Source organism: Ammospiza nelsoni, chromosome 8, assembly GCF_027579445.1.
Source record: "Ammospiza nelsoni isolate bAmmNel1 chromosome 8, bAmmNel1.pri, whole genome shotgun sequence".
NCBI lineage: Eukaryota > Metazoa > Chordata > Aves > Passeriformes > Passerellidae > Ammospiza > Ammospiza nelsoni.
This window is the reverse complement of record NC_080640.1, coordinates 29,309,145-29,330,284: the sequence shown is the minus strand read 5'-3', so window position 1 is coordinate 29,330,284 and position 21,140 is coordinate 29,309,145. Positions and strand designations below refer to the sequence as shown.

Below are 21,140 nucleotides of genomic sequence, written 5' to 3'. Positions count from 1 at the left end.
CAATGTGACCTCAGTCACTTCTCAGTTTAATTCTGTGTATGTGAATAGGTCCATTGAAATTAAAGCTCCCAATTTTTTAAGACTGGCTGGGTCAGAACCATGGTGCTCAGCACACTGAAGGCACAGCCCATGTCAGTTATTTGGCACTTTTTCTGCCTGAATTCTTTTCTTTCGTGACTTCACGCATGTTACTGAGTTAAGAAGCAAGCTTGTTTTGTATTTGATGTTTCCTAAGAAAATAATTTAAAAAACGTTTTGTTAATCATTCTCTAAAGCCTTGTAAAAGTACTCAGCACTGGCTTATGAGTTCCACCAGCTCTCTGGAGCTCTCATCAGCTCTTAGGGCAGAGCAGTTCAGCTACCAAAACTCGGGAATGTTAAAAGTTCATTAGAAGATCATCAGCATGTGACCTACATGGAAATTAACTGCTAAGCATCAGTGTAGCTCCCCTACTGACAAATGAGTATACCAATAGAAGCTTTGGAAAACAAAGGCTGTTTCTACTAGACAACAGATGCTTAAATATTTGAAGTAGCACTGCATAAAATTCCAACAGACTCTACTTTTCATTCAGACTAATCACAAATCCTTCAAGATCTCCAGTTCAGCCATAGCAAGCCTCAAGATCAAAGAGCTGGATATCTGTGAATTTTGTCAAAAACCCACTGGCTCTCCAGCTGCTTTCTTCAGTAATCTGGACTTGGGTATGGCACACTTCTGTAATGGACATCAAAAATTTCCCTTCAGACATCAAAAGACTGAGTACCAGTTTTAAACATCCACAATCAGAAAATAATGAACCTACTCCTGGAGCTGTAGTTTTGATCTTCATAGCAGCAAAGGCTTGAGGAACATGTTTTGAAGGAAAAACTAAATAAGAGCATGGAAATTAAAGAGAAATGGAATGTAACACAACATCAATTTATCAAAGATACACGATGCCAGACTAATTTCATAGTAAATTAAATAAATAATTTTCTAGACAAAAGCAATGTGAGAGACATGATCAATTTGTGAGTAGACAGGAATACCACACAGATGGGACTGAACGCCCTTGAAGTCTATTCACTCTTGTATTCAATGACAAATTGGGAGGTGACATTGTGGGGACATCTTTTTTTTTTAAAGCCTATAGTGCACTGGGAGTATCTCAGCGAGAAAATACAATAACAAAGGAGAACTAGAATAGCAGATGTACAATGAGATAGGCACACGATACAGATATAAAACGCTTCTAGGACCTATCATGTAGGCTATTCCCAGCAGAGGAAAAGAAAGCACTATTGATATTTTACAAGGCCTTGCTTTTATCTCAGCAACAATATTATGTCAGTTTGGTCACTTATGTTCTAACAAAACTGATTTAAAGAGGAACAATTATAGAAGAAGGCCAACAGGATGACAAGAAGCTGGTATGGATGTAAGCACATGTGTATCAAAGTCTACCTTTAAAGCAAAGATAAGAGAAGGCTGGCTTTTCTAGTCTAGCTGAATGAAGGCTGACAATAAGATTGCTGTCTCTTTATGCACTAGAAAAATAAACACTGGGGATGGAACGAGAGCTAAAGGTCAATACCAGCACAAATTGTCACAAGGACAAATGCACATAAGCTTGTCATGAATACACCCTGACCAGGAATTGAGGTTTTATAACAATAACAGAAACCAGGCATCAGGGCACTTCCTAACTGAAGAGCAAAGAAAAAAAAAAGTTAACTTTTTAAACTGGAGTTTGACAGGTTTCTGAAGAGGATTATGAATGTTTCCCTAAGAGAAAGCAGCATGAGAGTTAACAATTGAAGACATCCCTTCCAGTCCTATGTTCTTCTTGATGTCTTTGCCATGGTGATATTTAGAAAACAAAGCTAGAAAACATCAACTCACTGGTTTTTAGGCACTAAAAATATCTGAAACCTCCAGGCTTTGAAAAGCACTCCATTAGCTGGGGAATGAATTTCTGTAGTGTGAACTGATATGCTTATGGAAATATTCTGGTTTGATACATCTCTAAAATGCAGTTCTCAAGAAGTCATGGATCAAATTCATTTAAACAATGATTGATTAACCAATCTAAATATGCAACACCTAATGAGGATTACGTATCAAAGTCAAGTCCCAGATTGTATGGCTTTTGCCATCAGAAGAACACAAAGCTTTATTAGCTTTCAAAAAGCATATTCTTCCTATCCATCTCCTTAAATTCAAACAAAGAAGGGATTTTGTTCTAACTTAAAAACAACCCCAGCCCATAACTGGATAGGGACCAGACATAGCCCAAATGCTTAATGCTTCAGAAAGTAGGGAGTACATAGAACGAAAGCATTAATGGAAACCAGTTTGGAACTCGAAGTACAGAGGATGATATCTAGTGACTGCTACAATACTGAATCTGCACTGCCATTAAATTTAATCTTTGATATTTTTATTGCAACCTGACCCACTATGACATCTCTAAAGAAAATTACATTGTACACTACTATTTCAAGAAGTCAAACTTAGCTAGTCATCTGGGCCATAAAATAGCAGATTACTCCATCAGGCTGGCTAAAGCAACTAGGAATAAAACTAGATTTACCAACCACATTATTTTTATTAGGAAATGTTTCAAAGCAGACATAATCCCAAAAGACCTTAGCCTTATACCATCCAAAAATACAAAACAGAGAGGAGCAAAAACCATGAACTGCAGAATAAGGTACAATTTGTAAATGAGAGAAAAAAATTTGCCAGATATTGTGTAATATCCTATCAAAGCAAAATATATTAACTAAATGTAGAAATAGAGAAGAATTAACTTCTACACAATTCACGTATTAACAATTTAAACCTTTGTTCTAAGATCTGACGTGTTAATAAGTATTGCTCCATTGACTCCCTGAACATCAATATTTAGTCTGTACTCCTTTTGCTTTCCTTGAAATTGCAGGCCAATATAGGTGTACTAAATCACAGCTAGAGAGCAAAATGTCCAGAACAGGCAGAAGGGAAAAAAACGGTATCTTTAACAGCAATATTCCTGAAGAACTCTGGTATGGCAGCACTGCTTGCATTTTATTTTGGATCACAGCCACAGAACAGCTAAAGCAGAGCTTCTTTTGTAATCATTCTAAATGGGGGGAACTGCTCCTAATAGTAACAGGAAAAAAAAGCAATGAATTTAATTGGCAATCTTAACACTTCTCAGCAATTCCTTGTACCGTCATGTTTTCTAACAGGTATTCATGCATACATAATATATAGGTCTTTGTAGATCTGGAATGAAGGAGAAGTAAGGGATTTGATAGCTAGAAAGGCAAGTTTTAAATTTTAAATACTGTCAAAGTAGGTTAGAAGTGTGATGTGTGTTTTATCATCTAATCAAGCATTCATGTCTTTCTGTTTTAACCTTTTTTTTTCCTAGGCAATATGATCACCTTAGGCAGTTTGAGGTTTAAAGGCTTTAGCCCATGCAAAAAAAAAATAAAAAAAATAAAATATATATTTAAATTAGCCTGCATTTTTAATCTTTTTTTAAGACTTGAACACTGTCTGTGTTTTACAGAGGTGGCTTTATTACGCTAGCTGCATCAAATGCAGAATATTAATCAGACTGTGAAGCTCCACTAATTATGTGCTACATTTAAATAACTTACATTTTGTTAAGTGGCACGACCACAGATATTGTATGCATAATCTGAGTTTTGAGTCATTTCCCTTTTCTTGTCTGATTTTATTCTACACAGGAAATGACAGGGTCATTTGAAAATAACTGCAGTGAAAGATCAAAAAGGAAACTTGATTGAGAACACTGTATAATTGCCTGTGCTAGAGAAAAAAAAATTCCAATGACTTTACAACCCATCGCTATAAGATTTCTTTGGAAAACACACACTGTGGTTTCCCTAAAAGGATATCCATTACAACACTGAGTACAGCTTTTATTTGTTGTAGCTGTATCTCTTTTAAAGCAGCAGATCTTCTCCTGAGGGTGCTGGGCTTTTATTCCGTAGGTAATTTTTTCGGTGCACATACTCGCTGAGCTAAAGCCATTTCAGTGGAAGCAAATCAATTCTGTTGAAGCAAGTAATTTCACTGACTCGTCTCAAAGTGTTCATTTGCAAAAGGAGATAATGCTGTAATTAAGCTCTTGGAACACTGCGCTTCTTGTTATTTGGGCAAATCTGGCCATTACAATTTAGAGTGTCCTGTTCCAAGAGAACAGGCTTTTATTGCTGGAGCTAAAGGAAAACTTCCTAGACGTTAGTTGCACTCAGCTTAGAGTCAGGATCAGATCCAGCTTTGGGCTGTCGTGTGTCTGCAAGGGCATTTTTTTTTTTAGTAAGACACTGGCCTACATAACAGGACAGCAGCCAAACTTTCAGCACATGGATTTCCCAGTTGATCTCCCATTCCCTGAGCAGATGCACTGCAGAGAAAGTGACCCCAGGTGTGTCCCTGCCACAGCCACACACACCAAACCACGGCAGCTCAAAAAACTGTTCATCTAAGGGACTGCAAAATAGAAGTAATGATCTCTTTTATGTATAAGAATTACTAAATAAAACAAAGTTACAGCAAAAGAACTTGAAGTCTATGCTGAGTTCACCTCTCCTCACATTTTAACACATAAAGCAAGTGCAAATAATGCCATAAATTTGTATGTGCAGCTTCAATACCTTAAACTTTTACTTATTGAAGAACAATGCATCACCCTATCAAAATGAACTCTAACAGAATATAAGTATTGATTTTCTTGGGTGTTGGAGTGTAGTTGGACAAATTAAAAGCTCTCTGCCATGTAGCTCAGAATACAAAACAGATGGATTGAAGTGAAGTGGCACCATAGGTAAGAGAAGGCCATAAAGGAGTTACAGTTAAAGATTGTCATGCAGGGTTTTGTGACAGTTGTAGCTGCAGACAGCACTTGTTGCTTGGATGGATCATCACTGAAGTCATTCCCTGAAATCCACTCCTACCATTGCCCAGAGGTGCTGGTACCCTCAGCAGAGGTGGTGCTCCTCCAGAGTCTGCCCAGGGCAAGCCCTGTCCTGTGGCTGGGACTGCACATGATGATCTCACCCATCCAGAAAGGTGACTTCAGAAAACCCAAACACATTTCCTTAAAGCTAGTCTGAAACCCTCTAAGATTCATGATTCAAGTTTACACAAGAATTACTTAATCAAAGCCCCATTAAAATCGATTTTACCAATTAAGAAGTGCTAACCACCCATTGATCTGATTACCTAACACAAAACCCCCACCCTAACATAGTAACGCTGAAGTTCTGCTCCACCTTTGTATTGACAGTTTTGTCACCAATTTCATCACAGTTGGAATTTTAACCCACCTTGCAAATGACAAGAATAATTTCCAAATATTTTTATCCATGTCAAGAAAAGTAATTTTATAATATGGCTACTTAAAAGCAACATGGAAAGCAATTATCTCATATCACCAGAGTCAAAATACCAGCTGAAAGTGCAAAGGAATTTTTCCAGTGCGCTAATTTTAACTTCATTGTGTACTGATAAGCTAAAATATAAGTACCATCAAAAATAATACACTACTGTGCCCCTCTGGGCCATCAGTTGGTTCCTAATAAAAATTTAAAATGGAAATATTTTTTAATGTATAATAACAAATATCCTCAAAAAGCTAAAGGAAGATTTATTTGATTAATTGAACCTGTCCATTTGATTAAAGGCCATGTTTTGCATCAACACATTCTTATGTAGTTTTTCACATGTAAGTTAGAACACATCACAAAGCTCATTGTGACGCCAACTCACTATTGTTAACTGAATTATTTCAAAATGCTCAGTTTCTAGCTTGTTTCTTTCTTTCTAGTCAGTATAATTAACTCTTGGTGGCTACAGAAGCATGTACAGAACTCTGTACATGCACACATGTCTATGAGGGCTGTGGTCAGACTAGCGTGGCACAGAGCATTTTCTGATTTTGATTGCTGATTTTAAAGCAGAGTCAGACTCACGTTGCTAATTCAAATTACATGCATCAACTTACAAATACCTACACAAAAGTGTTCCTGATTTAACACAACTAATGACTTAACCAAGCAATGCATTTACACTTTTTTGAGATCCCAAATTAATTTTGAATATGAGGATCAAAACATCTTAACTTGCGCTCTTTAATCAGCCATTTTACGTTAGTAATGCAGGGATGTTGACATGAAGTTGCTTTGAGCAATATAAAACATATGCCATGGTGCACTCGTTAAGGAACTCTGCATAATGAGTTCCATCTATATAAATGACTCACCTCATTACTTAGCACAAGATCTTCTCTACGAACGTGGAAGAGGTATTCATATGCTTTATAGTATTGGAATAAGCTGAAAAACAACATAACATAGACTATCAGAGCTGTAAGTTTTTGGAAAGGTAACAATATTACAAGTTTTCTTAAACCAAGAGGTACCCTCCAGCATGGTAACCGTCCAAATTTTAAAAAGAAACAGTTGTTTAACTTCAAAAACAACAAGCAGCATATTCAGTTTGCAGGATTTATTATCAGATGGCTGTAGAAAATACAGCATGTTACTTAAAAATACATCCACTTAGTCCTTATGAAATTGAACTCCGAGAAGACAAAGTTCTCCTCTGAAAAAAGTAATTCCTGAAACACTTATCACCAGGATACTTATGCCTTTATTATCAGCAATAGCAGACAAGAAGGAAACAAAGCCAAATCAGCTTTCAGATTCTGGGATGGGCTGCCAGTACAGGGAGAAAGTTTGGTCTTGGAACACCAAAACAATAAAGAATAGAAGTATTTATTCTCTCAAGGTCACTTTGCAAAATCAGTGTAGTATTTCCTCAAAGAAAAACTAAAAAAATAGATTAACACACAGCAGTTTTGTGTACTACAACAAAAGTAACTTTAAATAGACTTTGTCAATGGTCTAAAATATTCCTTCCTTAAACATGTATGGCTTTCCATTTCACATGTTTCAAATAATTTTGTTTCCTTTTCTAATGATCAATGATACAGCATTTGTTTAACCAAAAGTTTTGTTTGTCATAGTCTGTTACAATTAGTTCTTCTCTTACAATCATGATACAGAACTCCTGGCTTCTGTCACATCATTTTGACATATGATTTAAAATGTTGCTCTGTGATTTCATACCAAGTCCAGGCTGAAGAATGATTCCAGGACTTTACTGCTGTCCTGCCTGCTGTATCCATGAAAGGTACAGCAATATTTGCAGGGAACCTCTGTAACTGGTTCCTGTGCTTTCTGCCTAGGGACAGAACCCAGGCTCTTTTCTTGGGACCCCCATCAGTTGGGTCAGCAATACCTTTGGCTCGGTACTGGCAAGGCCCACATAAGAAGTCTGGCTGCCATCAGCTAGAGGCTGCCTTCCCCCAAACCCAAAGCACACAGGCAATTAAGTTCTAACAGTATTTGCAATTTCATTTAAGTACATTTTTATTGCAGCACTTCACCAAAGAATTCCTGACATGTTTCAGTGGAAACACAGAAATTATGTTTAAAGAGAGTTCAGGACTTAACCTGGAAATGACTCACACTGATTTATGTAAATATGTGTCCCCTTTCATACACACCTGTAATTTGGTAAAATTCTAATAGGGATTATTTGAAAAAAGACAAAAAATATTTTATGAACATCATAGACACACAGGGAATAAGACATATATCCTTCCAATTGGATTGGCAGAAATTAGTATTTCAAACTTGTTCTCTTATCCTAGTGTTTCTGAAATAAGCCAGATTTGCAGCACCTAAAAGTCAGGTATTTTCTTTCCCCTCCCCTCCAAATGTGTTATGATATTGTTCATGGACTATGCTACAGGTACATATAATTTAAAATATATACCCAAATGTATAAGTAATTATTTCTGGCATTTCTGAATTTTATGTCTTTATTTTTAAAAATATCTCTATTCAACCTGGCACCCCTAATCCTGTATGAAGGAAAAAATTTCTCCATTTAATGGTCTTGAAATCAAATTACATAAATCAGACATCAGCATTTATTTAGAAAAACAGTGTAATTTTCTTTTTTCTATCAGACATTATACAAAATGCCCCTTTTTGTTTCAATTTGCTGTGAACAATTTAAAAATTCCATACCAGTGTTTCTAGCAATTACCCAGAAATAATTTTACTTGTGTAAGTAATATTGTTAATAATAGCCCTCTTATGATGTCATATGAGAATCTGAAGGTGATTAACAATGACATATTTCCCCAGCTCCACTGCTTCCTGAAAAGAAAATGTCAGGAGCTACGTTGATGTGTGTTTGCCCAAGGAGACAAGATAAAAAGATGATAACTGTCACCTTCCACCAAACCTGAAGGTGTCATTATAGTTGCTGTACAGTTTGTGCCAATGTGGTTAAGCATTTGTCCCTGTTTCCATTATAAATCCCATGGGTTTACAGCTCATCTGTAAAAATGTGATCTGAACTACAACATGTCACACTATCTTGAGTAGAAAAAAATCTACAGGCTTATCATTTAAAATTAAACAAGAAAAAAAAATGTATTGAACTAATACATTAATTTGAATTGTAATAAAACTCAAAATATTTCTGAGTTAATAAAGTTTAAAATACACCCATTTAAGTGTGCAAATTCCATTCTTATTTAGAAAAAAAAATCCAGTAACTGAAATAATGGATGGCATAAACTGGACACATATGATACATTTTACTGTATGTGTGTACATCCATGGCATCGCCACAGCACCCATTTGTAATAAATTAAGCAGTTTGGACATAGAACCCATATCTGGTGGCCAAAATATCATTCTGCTGCAAAAGTTTTGCAGCCTGATTGTATTTCTGCCCAGCTAATACTTTGGTTCAAAGTAGGATGGAGCACCTAATCTCTTGGATGAAATTCTTCCGACTGTGAAGGAATTACTTCATGGACAAGATAGCTCTCAATGGATAATTTACACAAGAGTTATAGATGTGCTATTTGGAAAGAACATTTGTTCCATATAATACACAAAAGACAGACAGGAAGGCAGAAGTAAAAGGAGACATCTTAAATGCCAAGTTTCCTTTTAGTTTAGGGTTAGTACTTGGCAGGACATTATTTTGCCTGACTACAGAAATTTGAGATTTAAAGAGATGTTCCCATTTTTTATGAGAAGAATCTTAAGTGTTTTATATTTTCCATGAGAAAGAAACAAAAGAAAAAAATCAGAGAGTAGGAAAAAGAGACATATTTTATAGCCTGATTGTAAGAGAAATTGCCTGCAATGGGTTTAAATCCCCCTTTAAATCCAAGTACTTTAAACTGGAAGGCTAATGGCTACCCTAGTATTTTGCCTTCCCTCAAGAGAAAATACTTTTCTGCATTCAGGAAAACACCCTAAAAACTCCCACCTTGCTGTGTTACATTTTTCCTACAGAAAAGTCAGAAAATTCCCAGCAAATCTAGATATGGATCAGCCATGACCTTACTCAATTTTTATGCCCATCTGCCACAAATCCCTCCACCCCCACTTGGGTCAGAAAATGGGCTGAAGGGCTACAGCTGCAGTACAGTGGATATTCTACAGGAGTAACTTATCCATCTTCCATCTCCTTGCCCCTGACACTGATGAATGGTTGAACAGCTTGAGAACCGTTCTGTCCATCATGTGCTGCAAACAGGGGTATGTCAGTGCAGCCACTGCCTGAACCACAGCAGTGCAGTGGAAATGGGGTGTACACATGGCTACACAGTCACAACTTTATACAGGGGCATTACTGGTGCTAGCAGACTCAGTCTTTTTCTCAAACAAATAACGCATGTACAGCTGTTTGCATCTCTTTCTGTGTCTCTGTTTAAAAGCTGAGACCTGCCACAAAACCCTTTCACGTAAATACTGGACTTTTGCTGATTTTGAAATGCAACATTTTTATGACTCCTATATGACCAGAACCTCAATTCTGTAAGTACAAAACTTTAAATCACTTCAGTCCACAATAACTGTCAAGGCTATACAAATACTTAGAGTAACAGAATCAAGATAAGATCTAAATAAGATAAATAAGAGCTACAATTTTATTCAGATGGAATCTAAAAGTAGCTCTTAAAAGCAAAACAAGATTATTGCCCATGCATCACTTTGTTTTCTTTTAGCACATCAAACAAAACCCTAAAGGAATATTTTCAGCATAATCTTATATTTTTTATAAACTTCCAGTCCAAATTTATTTTTTGGACTTTCACATCTGAGGCCAGATCTTTACTGCTCCTTGCATATTTTTCTTTTTCATTATTTACAGTTTGGTGTTTGCAGTATGTTGGCACAGTAGGAAGATATCCAGTAAAATAAGAGCAAAATACTAGTAGTAGAAGTAGTGTAAATATAATAATAATTTAAAAATTGTTCATGTTGTTGTTCTTATTGTTGCTGTTATTTTATCAGTCATTTTCTCACTATATTATATTAATGAAATAAAAACAGATTCTGTAGAAATAAATACCTGGAAAACAAGAAATCAATGATTGCTTTGCCTTGGTCAACGCTGAATAAATTCACGTCACCTCCTTCTTCTGACTCAGTTTCTCTTATTCCAGTCACTGCTTTTTCAAGTTCTTTTACATTGTCTCCCAAGGTCATACGTCTGACTGCAAAGTAATCCCAAAGAACAAAAACCATGTATAAACATGACAAGTTGGGATGGGAGTTTTTGGTCCATTTTAATTATAAGACTTCTTGTAGTTTTAGTTATGACCTACCACTTAAAAGCCAACAGCAGTCAAATGCTTCTATTGCCATTATTCCCATCACTAAAGTGTCCATGAAAATTTCACTACAAAACCACCACTCTGCCTTCACAATGGAAGGATCACAATAATGGGTGTTCAAGATACTACAGCTTCACCTCTTACCTGTGCTGGGAGAAGCACAGGCAGAATAACATGCAAATTTGAGAGGCAGGGTATATTTTTCTTTAAAATAGACTACTTCTTATGAATTGTAAAAGATTATTCTTCGGACCATGCCCCTTGCAACATAAGCCATTAATACAGGAACAGATATTAAAAAGGGCGAAGAATATTTTAAAGTGTTTACAGTCATAATAGATTAAACATGAATATGCATAAGACCCTGCATGCATCATCAAACTTGGAGACATTTTTGCATCCTTCCAAACCAGATAATTACTTTACATTTTTACCCTGGAAATCAAAAACAAATGCCACAACAGGTCGGAATTAGAATTTAAATTCTGTTTGATAACTGTCCTTACAAAGAGGACAATCTGAAATTATCAGTGCTTGCTGAACCCATAAAAAGAAAGGATTCATCTTTATGATTTGCACACAGTGTCTGCCATCACTAGTACCATGGAAAGTTAAAAATAGAAAAGCTTCAAATACAATTTATTTTTTTCTTTTATGTCTAAAAAAATCTACAGAAAAAATGGGGAAATATCTGCCAGTGGTGAAATAGATTTATTTTCCTCATTGTTTTATGTCTCTACTGATACACTCCTTGGGTTTTTTGTACAGAAAACAAATTAAAATACTTAGAAGATTTCTTTATTTTTATAGTTTTGCCCTTTAGTGGTACAGTAATCAAAGGCTTGAAAATTCTACCTCACTTTTCAGTAAGAGAGGCAGCACAATATAAATAACCGTATGGGAAGGGACAAGAAAGAAACACAGAATGCAAAGGAAACAGAAGCCATAGGAAATGAGGAAAAGCAACAGAACCAGAAATACCCTTTGTAGGGAAGTGAAGGCACATAACAGATCACCCAGGCCCTGAGTCTGCTGCCAACTCATCCAAATTTTCTTTCTTCTGCACACCTGATTTTTAGTCCCAACCACCTGTCTCAGGAAGACTCATGCAGCACTTGTGTGAGGTAAGGAGTACTTTACCCTCGATGGATAGAGGAGAATCAAATCATGTAACTCATTCTGACTCCCCGTCAAGAAAGGCCTCCAGTTTTCCTTGCTGCTTTACCTGCCTTAAATGCATTTCCATTACCCTCCCTCTCTAAATCCATTCTTTCTGCTCAATGCTACTCTTGCTATTATGCCCAAGTCAGTTAAATTCTCCAGGCTAACTGGGTCCAGTGCAGGGAAAGGAAAAGAAAGTCATCAATATAAAAGACATTAGAATTTTGCTTTCAGTTGAAATGTTTGGTAATTACAAGAAAATTCATCTCAGCCCTGGGCTGTGAAGCAAATATAAGAAGTTTCCTGCAAGCATTTAAAAACTACATTTTCTTTCTCTAAAAACCATGTATATCTTAGCCAAATCTTAATGGATTTTCACAGGACAGCAAAAAGCAAATTCACAATATTTGCTTGCCAAATCTTTATCTTTACTTCAAAGCACCGGGGCATTTGACCTCTCAAAAAAAAAAAAAAAAGACACAAAATAGGTTTGTGGTTTTTTTTTTCCCCACAGTCTCTGTCTGCAAGCCCACTGAACTGTTTCACTTGCAATTTTATATATAAAAATTCACCAAACGCAGACAGGGCCATGGAAAATTTCTTAAGCTTAAAGAGTTAAAAGTTTGGCAAAGCTTATTGTAACTAAGATGACATTCCTGAAAAAGGTCAGTCAGTTTTAATAATGGTTGTGCTACCAGCCTGTTGTGTACACATGTATTACATGGTCTCATAAAGCTGATTTCTGACGGGTTCCCATTCTGCTCCATTGTTATAGTAATATAGTTAGCATATGTTAAGATACTTTCTCATTGGAGACAGGAAGGACAACTGGAATTCCAATGATCATAAAGCACGTACATATTCTGTCAAAATTCCAAGTCAGAAAGGTCCTTGAACTAAATTACAGTGAACAAGTGTAATAAATGTTATGAGTTTGATTTTAAAATATTTGCCTTCTCTTTTGAATGAAACTGCTGAATCCTTTCACTCTTCCTCTGGGATGGACTTTTCTGAACATAATCACCTTCAAAGTGAATGTTAAACAAGCATTAGAATCTCTGACAAAGAAGGTTTTAGAGGACAGTGCTACCATTTTTTTCTGGCTATTTCATTCCCGCTAGACCAAGCTTCATGCTTTGTGGCAAATTTCCTCATAGTCACAGGAGCTACAGTCCTTTGTCATTTTCATCTTCAGCAGCAATACCAGTTTACTTCCCTCACCAGTCCTTAGTTAACATAGATTCTGTGCCAGAAGTGCAGCATTTGCCATACAGGAAGCTGAGAGCTGACCTCTGAGGATAAAAAAAATGTAATTCACCTGCTATAACGCTACAGGATGTACTGAATATCTCAAACAGCAGAGAAATGTGCCCAAGGCTACAGTGAGTCAGTCACTGAGAAAGCTGGAATTGGAATTTAGGAGCTCCCTGCTCTCACTCTACTGTAATTATTATTTATTTTACCATAGCAAAGAAAAGGTCTCTTCAGGACTTGGGCCATTTGTACAACATATTGTACAAACAAAGGATGAGGAATATTCTACTCAAAAGACTTGAGATCTGCCAGTAAGAATTCTTTTCAGGCACAAGGTCTAACATAGCAACATTCAAGAGGAAAATAAATAATTTCAAAATTACATGTAATTAAATATCACTTTATTAAAATGACTAGGAAACATTCTTGCCTTCCACTTCAGATATTTATTTTACAATTCTTAATTATACTTACTGCTGAGGTTCTCCAAGGCGAAATTTAATAGACCCATGAATCCTGAGATCTGGATAAGACTGAAGTTCATTTCTTTAGCCCACCAAAATCCTGCAGTATAATAATCGAATAAAATAGTTTCTTTCAAAGATGTCTTTAGTTGTGTAAGATTCAGAAATTCTGCCATCTTCCTAAAAAAGTTGCAGAGTAAAACAATGAAATTAAAAAAATAAATTACAGATTCCAAAGTCTTACTTGGCCTGCATGCAGTTATAACCATAACATTTGTTTAGTTGCTACATTATTCATATGTGCATATGTACATCATTTCTTGAATTTAGCTACATCAATTCCTAGATTGCATTTATGATCAGAGGACATATCAAAAAGTAAACAATTACCTGCAGGCTTCACCAAAAACTATTGAAGTGTTAAGAACAAAAATCAGAGCATTACAAAACCAAAGAGAAATACATAGAAAATTCCAGAGGAAAAAAAGTTTTCATCAGGAATTGGTTTGTGGGATGAAATGATACACTTAGTCTCCACTTTCCACTATCATGCTTTCACTCAGATTTAGATAGTTTTACAGTATAATAAGGTCTTGTTTACATTTCAAGATTATTTTTCATGTGGCCTCTGATGAAAAATTACATCTGAAAATTAATGGAAATAATATAATACATAATTACTGAAAGTAGCTAAAATATTTAGAAGCTTAAATTGCACTTCCATAATGGTCAAAACATTTAAAAAGATGCTTATCCCATTTTACTGGCACACCATGAAAATTTTTCCACTCACTTTAACTCGCAAAATTTATGAAAAAATACACTCCCTTGTAGGAGGCCATACTGTTGCTGACACATTTATGTCTACTCTATCCAAACACAGAATTAGTTACATCTTTTATAATAACTGTGTGCTTTTTTCCACATGAAGAGACGGGACTGGGGCTAGGACTCGGTTTCAATTCTTCCAGTGTAACTTTGGCCATGTCTCAGGTACTTAAGTTTTACGTTAAAGCAATCCTTGGCTTCTCAACTACAGCTGAGGACACAGGTGCCAGTGAGCAGAGTTTCTACTCCTGTGGGAAAAAGCAAGGTCTTCCCCAGCCCTGCTGCCTTCTCATTCCTTCCTAAGAAGGACATTAATCCCAGACCTACTGACTGCAGCCATTAGAGTTTCAGGGCTTTACCCGACACAGTACAGATATGCTGTCAAAAGAGATGAGTTTCTTTCTTTAATTAAAGCCTCAATAGCTAACAGAGTAAAGCATATAATCCAATCAGTTTTGTTTAAAACATGTATTCCTTTGTTCTGCATGACAAATTTGTACGGCTGCACACATGCAAGTCGGTTAAAAACACTTAGCCTGTGTCCTGGAATAGAAGTGGAACATGGCCAGCTGAACTTTCCAAGGTTTGAAACAGTCCATATCCTCTCTCTCTGAAGCTTCTGCCAACTCTGCGTTTTCATAATCAGAGCTTCTCAGGGATTTAGATTTTCTCTGATTCTGCTAACAATGCCAGTGCTCATCTTTCCAATATTCTGTAAGGCATGTCACTGACAACAGTATCTGTACATGTTTGCGAAACGATGGGGCAGTTCGATTCCATAGTTACCCTCCCTGCTTTTTCTTTCTTCACAGGGCTCAAGTCTTACCAAGATGGATAGCAGTACAAAACTCCCTGATAGATGGGAATGCAGGATATCAAAACTATCAGACTCAGATCTATTCTGATTTTCTAACCCTAGCTGTGGCCCTCAAACTGCTCTTGTAAACTTCAATGCTGCTGTTAAACTGCTTAGTGTGCATAAAATACCCTGTAACTATGCTCCTTCCAGTCAGATGCAGTATATACTTTATATTCCCCCTGTACAGCATGTATATATAAATACATATGTGATCAGCTGAGACTAAAAGAGCATGTGATCTTTCAGTGCTTTTCTTTTTAATCTTGATGAGAAAGTTGCACAAAGAATTGTGCACATTAAGCACATTTTAGTCTCCATGAGTTGTACACTTCAGTCTCCTCTAAATTTAAAGGGGCCCATTGTGCAAGAGAACACAGGAAAGGAAAGAATTTTTTCTATTATTATTTGATGGCAGCAAATTTTCTTTCCAGTTTAAAAAAAAAAAAATCCCAGAAAAACTTTCTCTCCCTAGAATAGTGACAAATAGGAAAAACTGAATATGCTTCAAGAATATTTTAATCTCTGTTAAATGGTCACCTATTCAGAGGAACAAAGCTGGATTTTATACACCCCCACCTCTTCCTTCCCAAACCAGACCAGCGGCCCAGCCCTTTGCCTTTCAATTCCCTAAGAACTACTAGTTGACACAAACGCTCCTAAATAATTCTTGCACTTCTGAGAAGTCCAATCTTTCAAATATAAATCTGGAGTCTCAGATCAAACTTCTGGCCTCCTAAATTTAGCTGCTATTTAACACTAATAACAAGGGAGAGTGTTGGTACAGGAAAGACAAAGGCAGCCTGACATCAGAAGTCTTTGGCTGCCTCCCATTTCCCCAGAGCACCATAATGGCGACCTACTAATGCCTTCTTAAGCTTTCCATCCCTTGCTGAACTTTCAAGACCTTTTTGATTTTTTGGTAACTCATGTTACAGTACAGAATCTTGAATGTTTTAGCAAAAACAGTTACTCAGAGAGATTTACCAAAAAGAGCTCAGTATCAGCCTGTTCTTATTTTGTGTTTTGTTTACAGCCTATTTAAAGCTATTGTAAATTCAGAAACCACGACAAGGTGAAATTCAAGTGGAAAAAAAGGAGTCTAAGCAAAATTAAAATATATAGGAAAACCAGTAAACCAGGCTGGATCTGAGATCAAAAGTGTTTCTGCCATCTTTCATGAATAATACTAAATATCAATGATTTAACTGAACAATTAAAGACTAATGACATAACCATCACAAAAGAAATCTAACAATTTTTATTTTATTATTATATGGGTTCCAGCATTGCTGTCACTGCTACTTACTTTTCAACTCCTTCCAGATCTTCTTCTGACAAGGCAGTTACTTGGGAAAGAGAAAGAAATGTCCTATTGATAATCTTTGCTCCACCTAAATCACCCTGATCTCGGACTTCATCCTGATCGTGGACTTCATCCTGATCTCGGAATTCATCCTGCATACATGGACATAGGAATGTAATTTAAAAACTGTTTATTTTATTATGTCACTAACTTATCTAAATAACATTTTTATATTGAGGAGGTATGCAAGGGATTAATTCAACAAATGCCAAAAATGCAAGACAGCTGTAATTATACAGCAGTAACACAATACCTTAACACATTCTCACCAGAGAAAAGCTGGGCAGATACATGGGACATAGTATTTTTGTCATAAATTCATATGGGAACACACTGACATATTATGTGCTGCACAAGATTGAATTAACTTGCAAGTAAAAACAACAGAGATTTAAAGGTGCAAAAGAATCCATGAATCTAAATTTGACCAACATGATACTGTGTTGCACAATAATTAAATTTTAAAATTAACTTTCTTCTAAACATATTATGAGAATACATGAAAATTACTATGTTATTTGCTCTCCACCATGTACTTGATTGCATTTTCAAATTTACTGTCTACACTATCTCCTTCCCCTAGCCAAACAAAGGTCCAAGATGCTTGCTGCAACAGAATAATAGGGATCTGACACTACTGCTCCTAGGAAGGATGGACATAGTTTAGGGAAGAACAAACTGAGTATGAACTAACAATGCAATGGTCTTCAAAAAAACAGGAAAATTCAGTAAGAAATCTATGAAATGCAAAAACCAGTAGAATAAATCCCATAAAACTGTTTCACAATAGAATATGTAGATGACAAAGTGAGGTGTGAGATGAAGCAGCCCCTTCAGAGAGGTGCACTTCAGGGAAAAAGGGATAGTGGTCATGGGAGCGTGCTCCAGTGGAAGGGGATCCACAATGGGGCAGGATAAAGAAAAATATTTCAGTATGAAAATATTTCAGTATCTAGAATAGATAACCCAGAAAGGCAGAGGAATCTCCATCCTCGCAGGCTTTCAAGAGCAAACTGGACAAAGCCCTGCTGGGCACTGGGTGCTGGCCCAGCTCTGATCAAGAGCAAACCAGTCCCAAAATGCCTCCCAGCCTCCTGCTCTGGCCTGACCACACAAACCCCTGGCACAATTTGCTTGTAGCAGGTACACTTGTACATCTGCAGGATCTGGGGTTTAGAGAAGTGCAGCAAGGCAAAGCCTGCAGAATCCTGCTCCCAGCTCCTGCAGGGAGACCAATGCACAATTCCTGACACACACAGTTTTGAGCCTGACCAGCACTGCTCTGAGCAACTCACTCCAGCGCCGGACAAGGAGAGCCCCCAAGTAAAGCTACACTACTCCCCCTGCTGCTGCTGAGCTACAAGATGTACTGAAATCCTGGGACTAGCTGAAGAACCACCACAGACACGAGGGGCAAAACAAGACTGAGAGCTGTAAAGAACATTGATTCAGTGGACAGACTATTTCCTCCCCTCTAATTAAGTACTTGAGTACTTTCACATATACCTCAATAAGAAAAATTATTGTTCCCAACTGCAAACAAGTCAATCTCAGATACACTATCTCATAAGAACAGGAATGAAATAAGTGAAGGCTTCCTTCACATGGTTAAAAGCACGATGTTAGTTTGCTTTTATTAGCAGTAATTTAAGCAGCATAAAAAATACTCCTACAGTCAGTAATGCTGCTCTAATTGAAGCTGCAGGGAAAAAACAACAGCACTACCTGCTAATATACAATTATTGAAAGACATATTTCAGTAAGAAGAAAAAATATAAATGCTTTCCTGCAGTGGTGAAAAAGTCGTTGAACATGAGATTCTTTAGAAGCTGTAGGGGCTGAATTAAATTAATAACTGATATTAATGTTTTGGAAACAGAATTAAAGCTCCTCCCTCACTTTCTCTTAGGATGTTCAATACATAGAATACTTTATTATTTACAGTGACCACCACTATATAAATTACCTATGACTGGTCAGTCACTCAACATCTTACTGGGCACAATTGTTAGTAAGGCAAAATGCTAATATTTTACAAGCTGCAGTTTAAACTGAAAAGATTGGCAGCTGCTGTAACTAACTCAGAGTTGCAGATAAGGCTCCCTAATCTGCACATCAAACCAGAACAGTTTACAGGGCAAGGTGAGTGCTTCCCAAGATCCATTTCATCACCCGGGGGCTGGAACAACATTCCCAGCAGCAACATTCCCACCAATGCATTACTGGTTTTGGTAATGCTCATGATAAGATGGGGTTTGGGCACCACTGTCCACCATAACAAGCACAGGTATCAGATAAGAGATAGTGTCACAAATGACAGATTAGGAGCTATGGGACAGAAAGCACATGATTTAATTTTTTTTTAAATCAGCAATGTTTCTGTAATTTAAGAAAGTATTGAAGGTCCATAAATCATTTAAACAATCCTGTGTTTATAGACAGTTTCTGTTTGGGGTGAACCTACACACACACACCTGACTAAAACTTACAATTATTTTGATTGATTACTTTTGTCTCTTTAACCACTACTAAAAGTACCAGGAGATTATTTTCATATGTGCTCACTGGTGTCAAAGAATTTACTGTTCATTTTAGTATTAACTGCAGTGACTGACTGAGGTAATCCAAGGTGAGTTAATTCTAGTAATGCTGTTCATGTGTCAGGAAAAAACTCCTGAGACCAATCCTACCAATACCCACTCCCAGCAGCAAACTGCTTGTTTAAATACAGGCTGCTAGTAGAGAATTATTTGTTATGGTTTTATTTTCCTTTGAAGGATTTTTAACTGTTCTGAATGCATAATATGTTTCTGGCTGTTCAATACATTGCTCCAAATGCTGTGGGCATCCCTTGTTAACAGTATCAAATCAAAAACACCAAACCAGACATTCTAAAACAAAAAGTAAGATCTTTCTAAATCTCAGTCTCTTCACTGCCATGAAGCAGGAAATAGCAGCAGCAGCATGATAAACAGCAAATTGCAAAAAACATCCATGTTTACAGGGGTGGGAAAGAACTCTCAAAACCTCAAACCTGCACTGAGTCACCCCTGGCTAGGAAAAATGCCCCACTACCTGGGGTGTTGGTGAGGGCCTTTCCAGAGTGGCCAAACCCTGAAACACAGCAACTGAAATGAGCACCAGCATTCCTCAAGAAAAATAAGCTTGTCCTTTGGGATGAGCCTTCTGCAGTGGTTGAAGACAGCATTTGCATTTGTTTGACAATACACCACCATGCTTTGCAAAATGGCTTCCAAACACATAATACACAGGGAACAGCAAATCCCACCAAGTGTAGCGAATACTCAAAGCACACGGAACCCAAGATCCTGCTGTCCTCACCCTAGCAGGGAAATCACACTGGACTCAACTTTCCAGTAGCTCATGAAAAGCCAGCTCAGCTGCTCTGCCTGGGCTGACAGCACAGCAGATGTACCCTGGAAGAGCACTGTATATCAGTTACAACTTTAATCAAAATGGGAATGAAAAAAACCCCAACCAAACTACACCAGCAACACAGGCTGTTATTTGTATTATTATACACATTTTGTTATCAAGCTGTCAAATGCTTCAGTAGCAGCAGAAAATCCTGAAGCTTTCTACACAAATAGTTAAGGCAGAAACAGAAACACATTCACTGTTCCTGCTTGTTTTTAAAAGGCCCCACTTGTCCACTCCCACAATGGGAAGTTAAGATCAATAGTTGCTATTTTTAATCATAAACATTTCTTTTGTCATCAAACAAATGAGGAAATAAAAATAGCAGCACTAATTTCAACTACCTTCAAAAGGGAAATATGCAGATGTGTCAAATGCAAAACACAAAACCTATGGGCAAAGAAAGCTTTCAAGGAACACTATAAACATGATAGTGTCCTTTTAATAACAAAACATGTTTCAAAAATGTCACAGTCCATATATCATGATTTATGGTTGACCAAACGTATAATGACAATAAATTTTACTGATGTTTTCACAGCTGCAGACTACTTACGAGAAAAATGTGGTTAAAAATAAAGCAGCAGCAAGACTTGATAAGATCAGTATTCAGATTTTCTAACAGACCTTCGCTGAAAGTCATTACAAGCTGTAACAATTATAAAAATATTCAATTTAAATAAAAGGAATTGTCTCAAAATGTAAGAAATTATATAAAGAAACAGTACCAGAATAGTGATTCCTATACCTTATATATGGACCATGCTAAGCTACCTTCAGCCAAAACTAGGGACTACAGAATCATAAAAACACACAATTCCACATGGTTTCCAATAAAAACAAATCATAAAGGATAGACAGAAATATCACAAAGGTAAGCTACTGTGTGTAGAACAAACTTCAATACATGAGGAACAGAAAACACGTGGAAAAAAAAGTTTACTGAATTCCTCTAAAGATTCTTTTTATAAAGCCATGAAGTAAAATCGACAAAAATTTCAATGGTACATTTCAACCAGATGTACAATATATTTCTGACAGCCTGTCGTGTCCCA

The 21,140-nt window shown here is 36.7% G+C and overlaps 1 protein-coding gene across 1 annotated transcript in view; it reads right to left on the bottom strand.

Annotated features, from left to right (window-relative positions):
- Nucleotides 1-21,140, bottom strand: part of CABCOCO1 (ciliary associated calcium binding coiled-coil 1) — a 50,796-nt gene that overhangs the window by 27,252 nt on the left and 2,404 nt on the right. Inside the window, exons 3-6 of the mRNA XM_059477666.1 lie at nt 16,591-16,739; nt 13,608-13,777; nt 10,454-10,598; nt 6,264-6,336 (exon numbers count right to left, since the gene is read on the bottom strand). Coding sequence (XP_059333649.1) covers nt 6,264-6,336; nt 10,454-10,598; nt 13,608-13,777; nt 16,591-16,739 — 537 coding nt within the window. The remainder of the gene's footprint in view (nt 1-6,263; nt 6,337-10,453; nt 10,599-13,607; nt 13,778-16,590; nt 16,740-21,140) is intronic.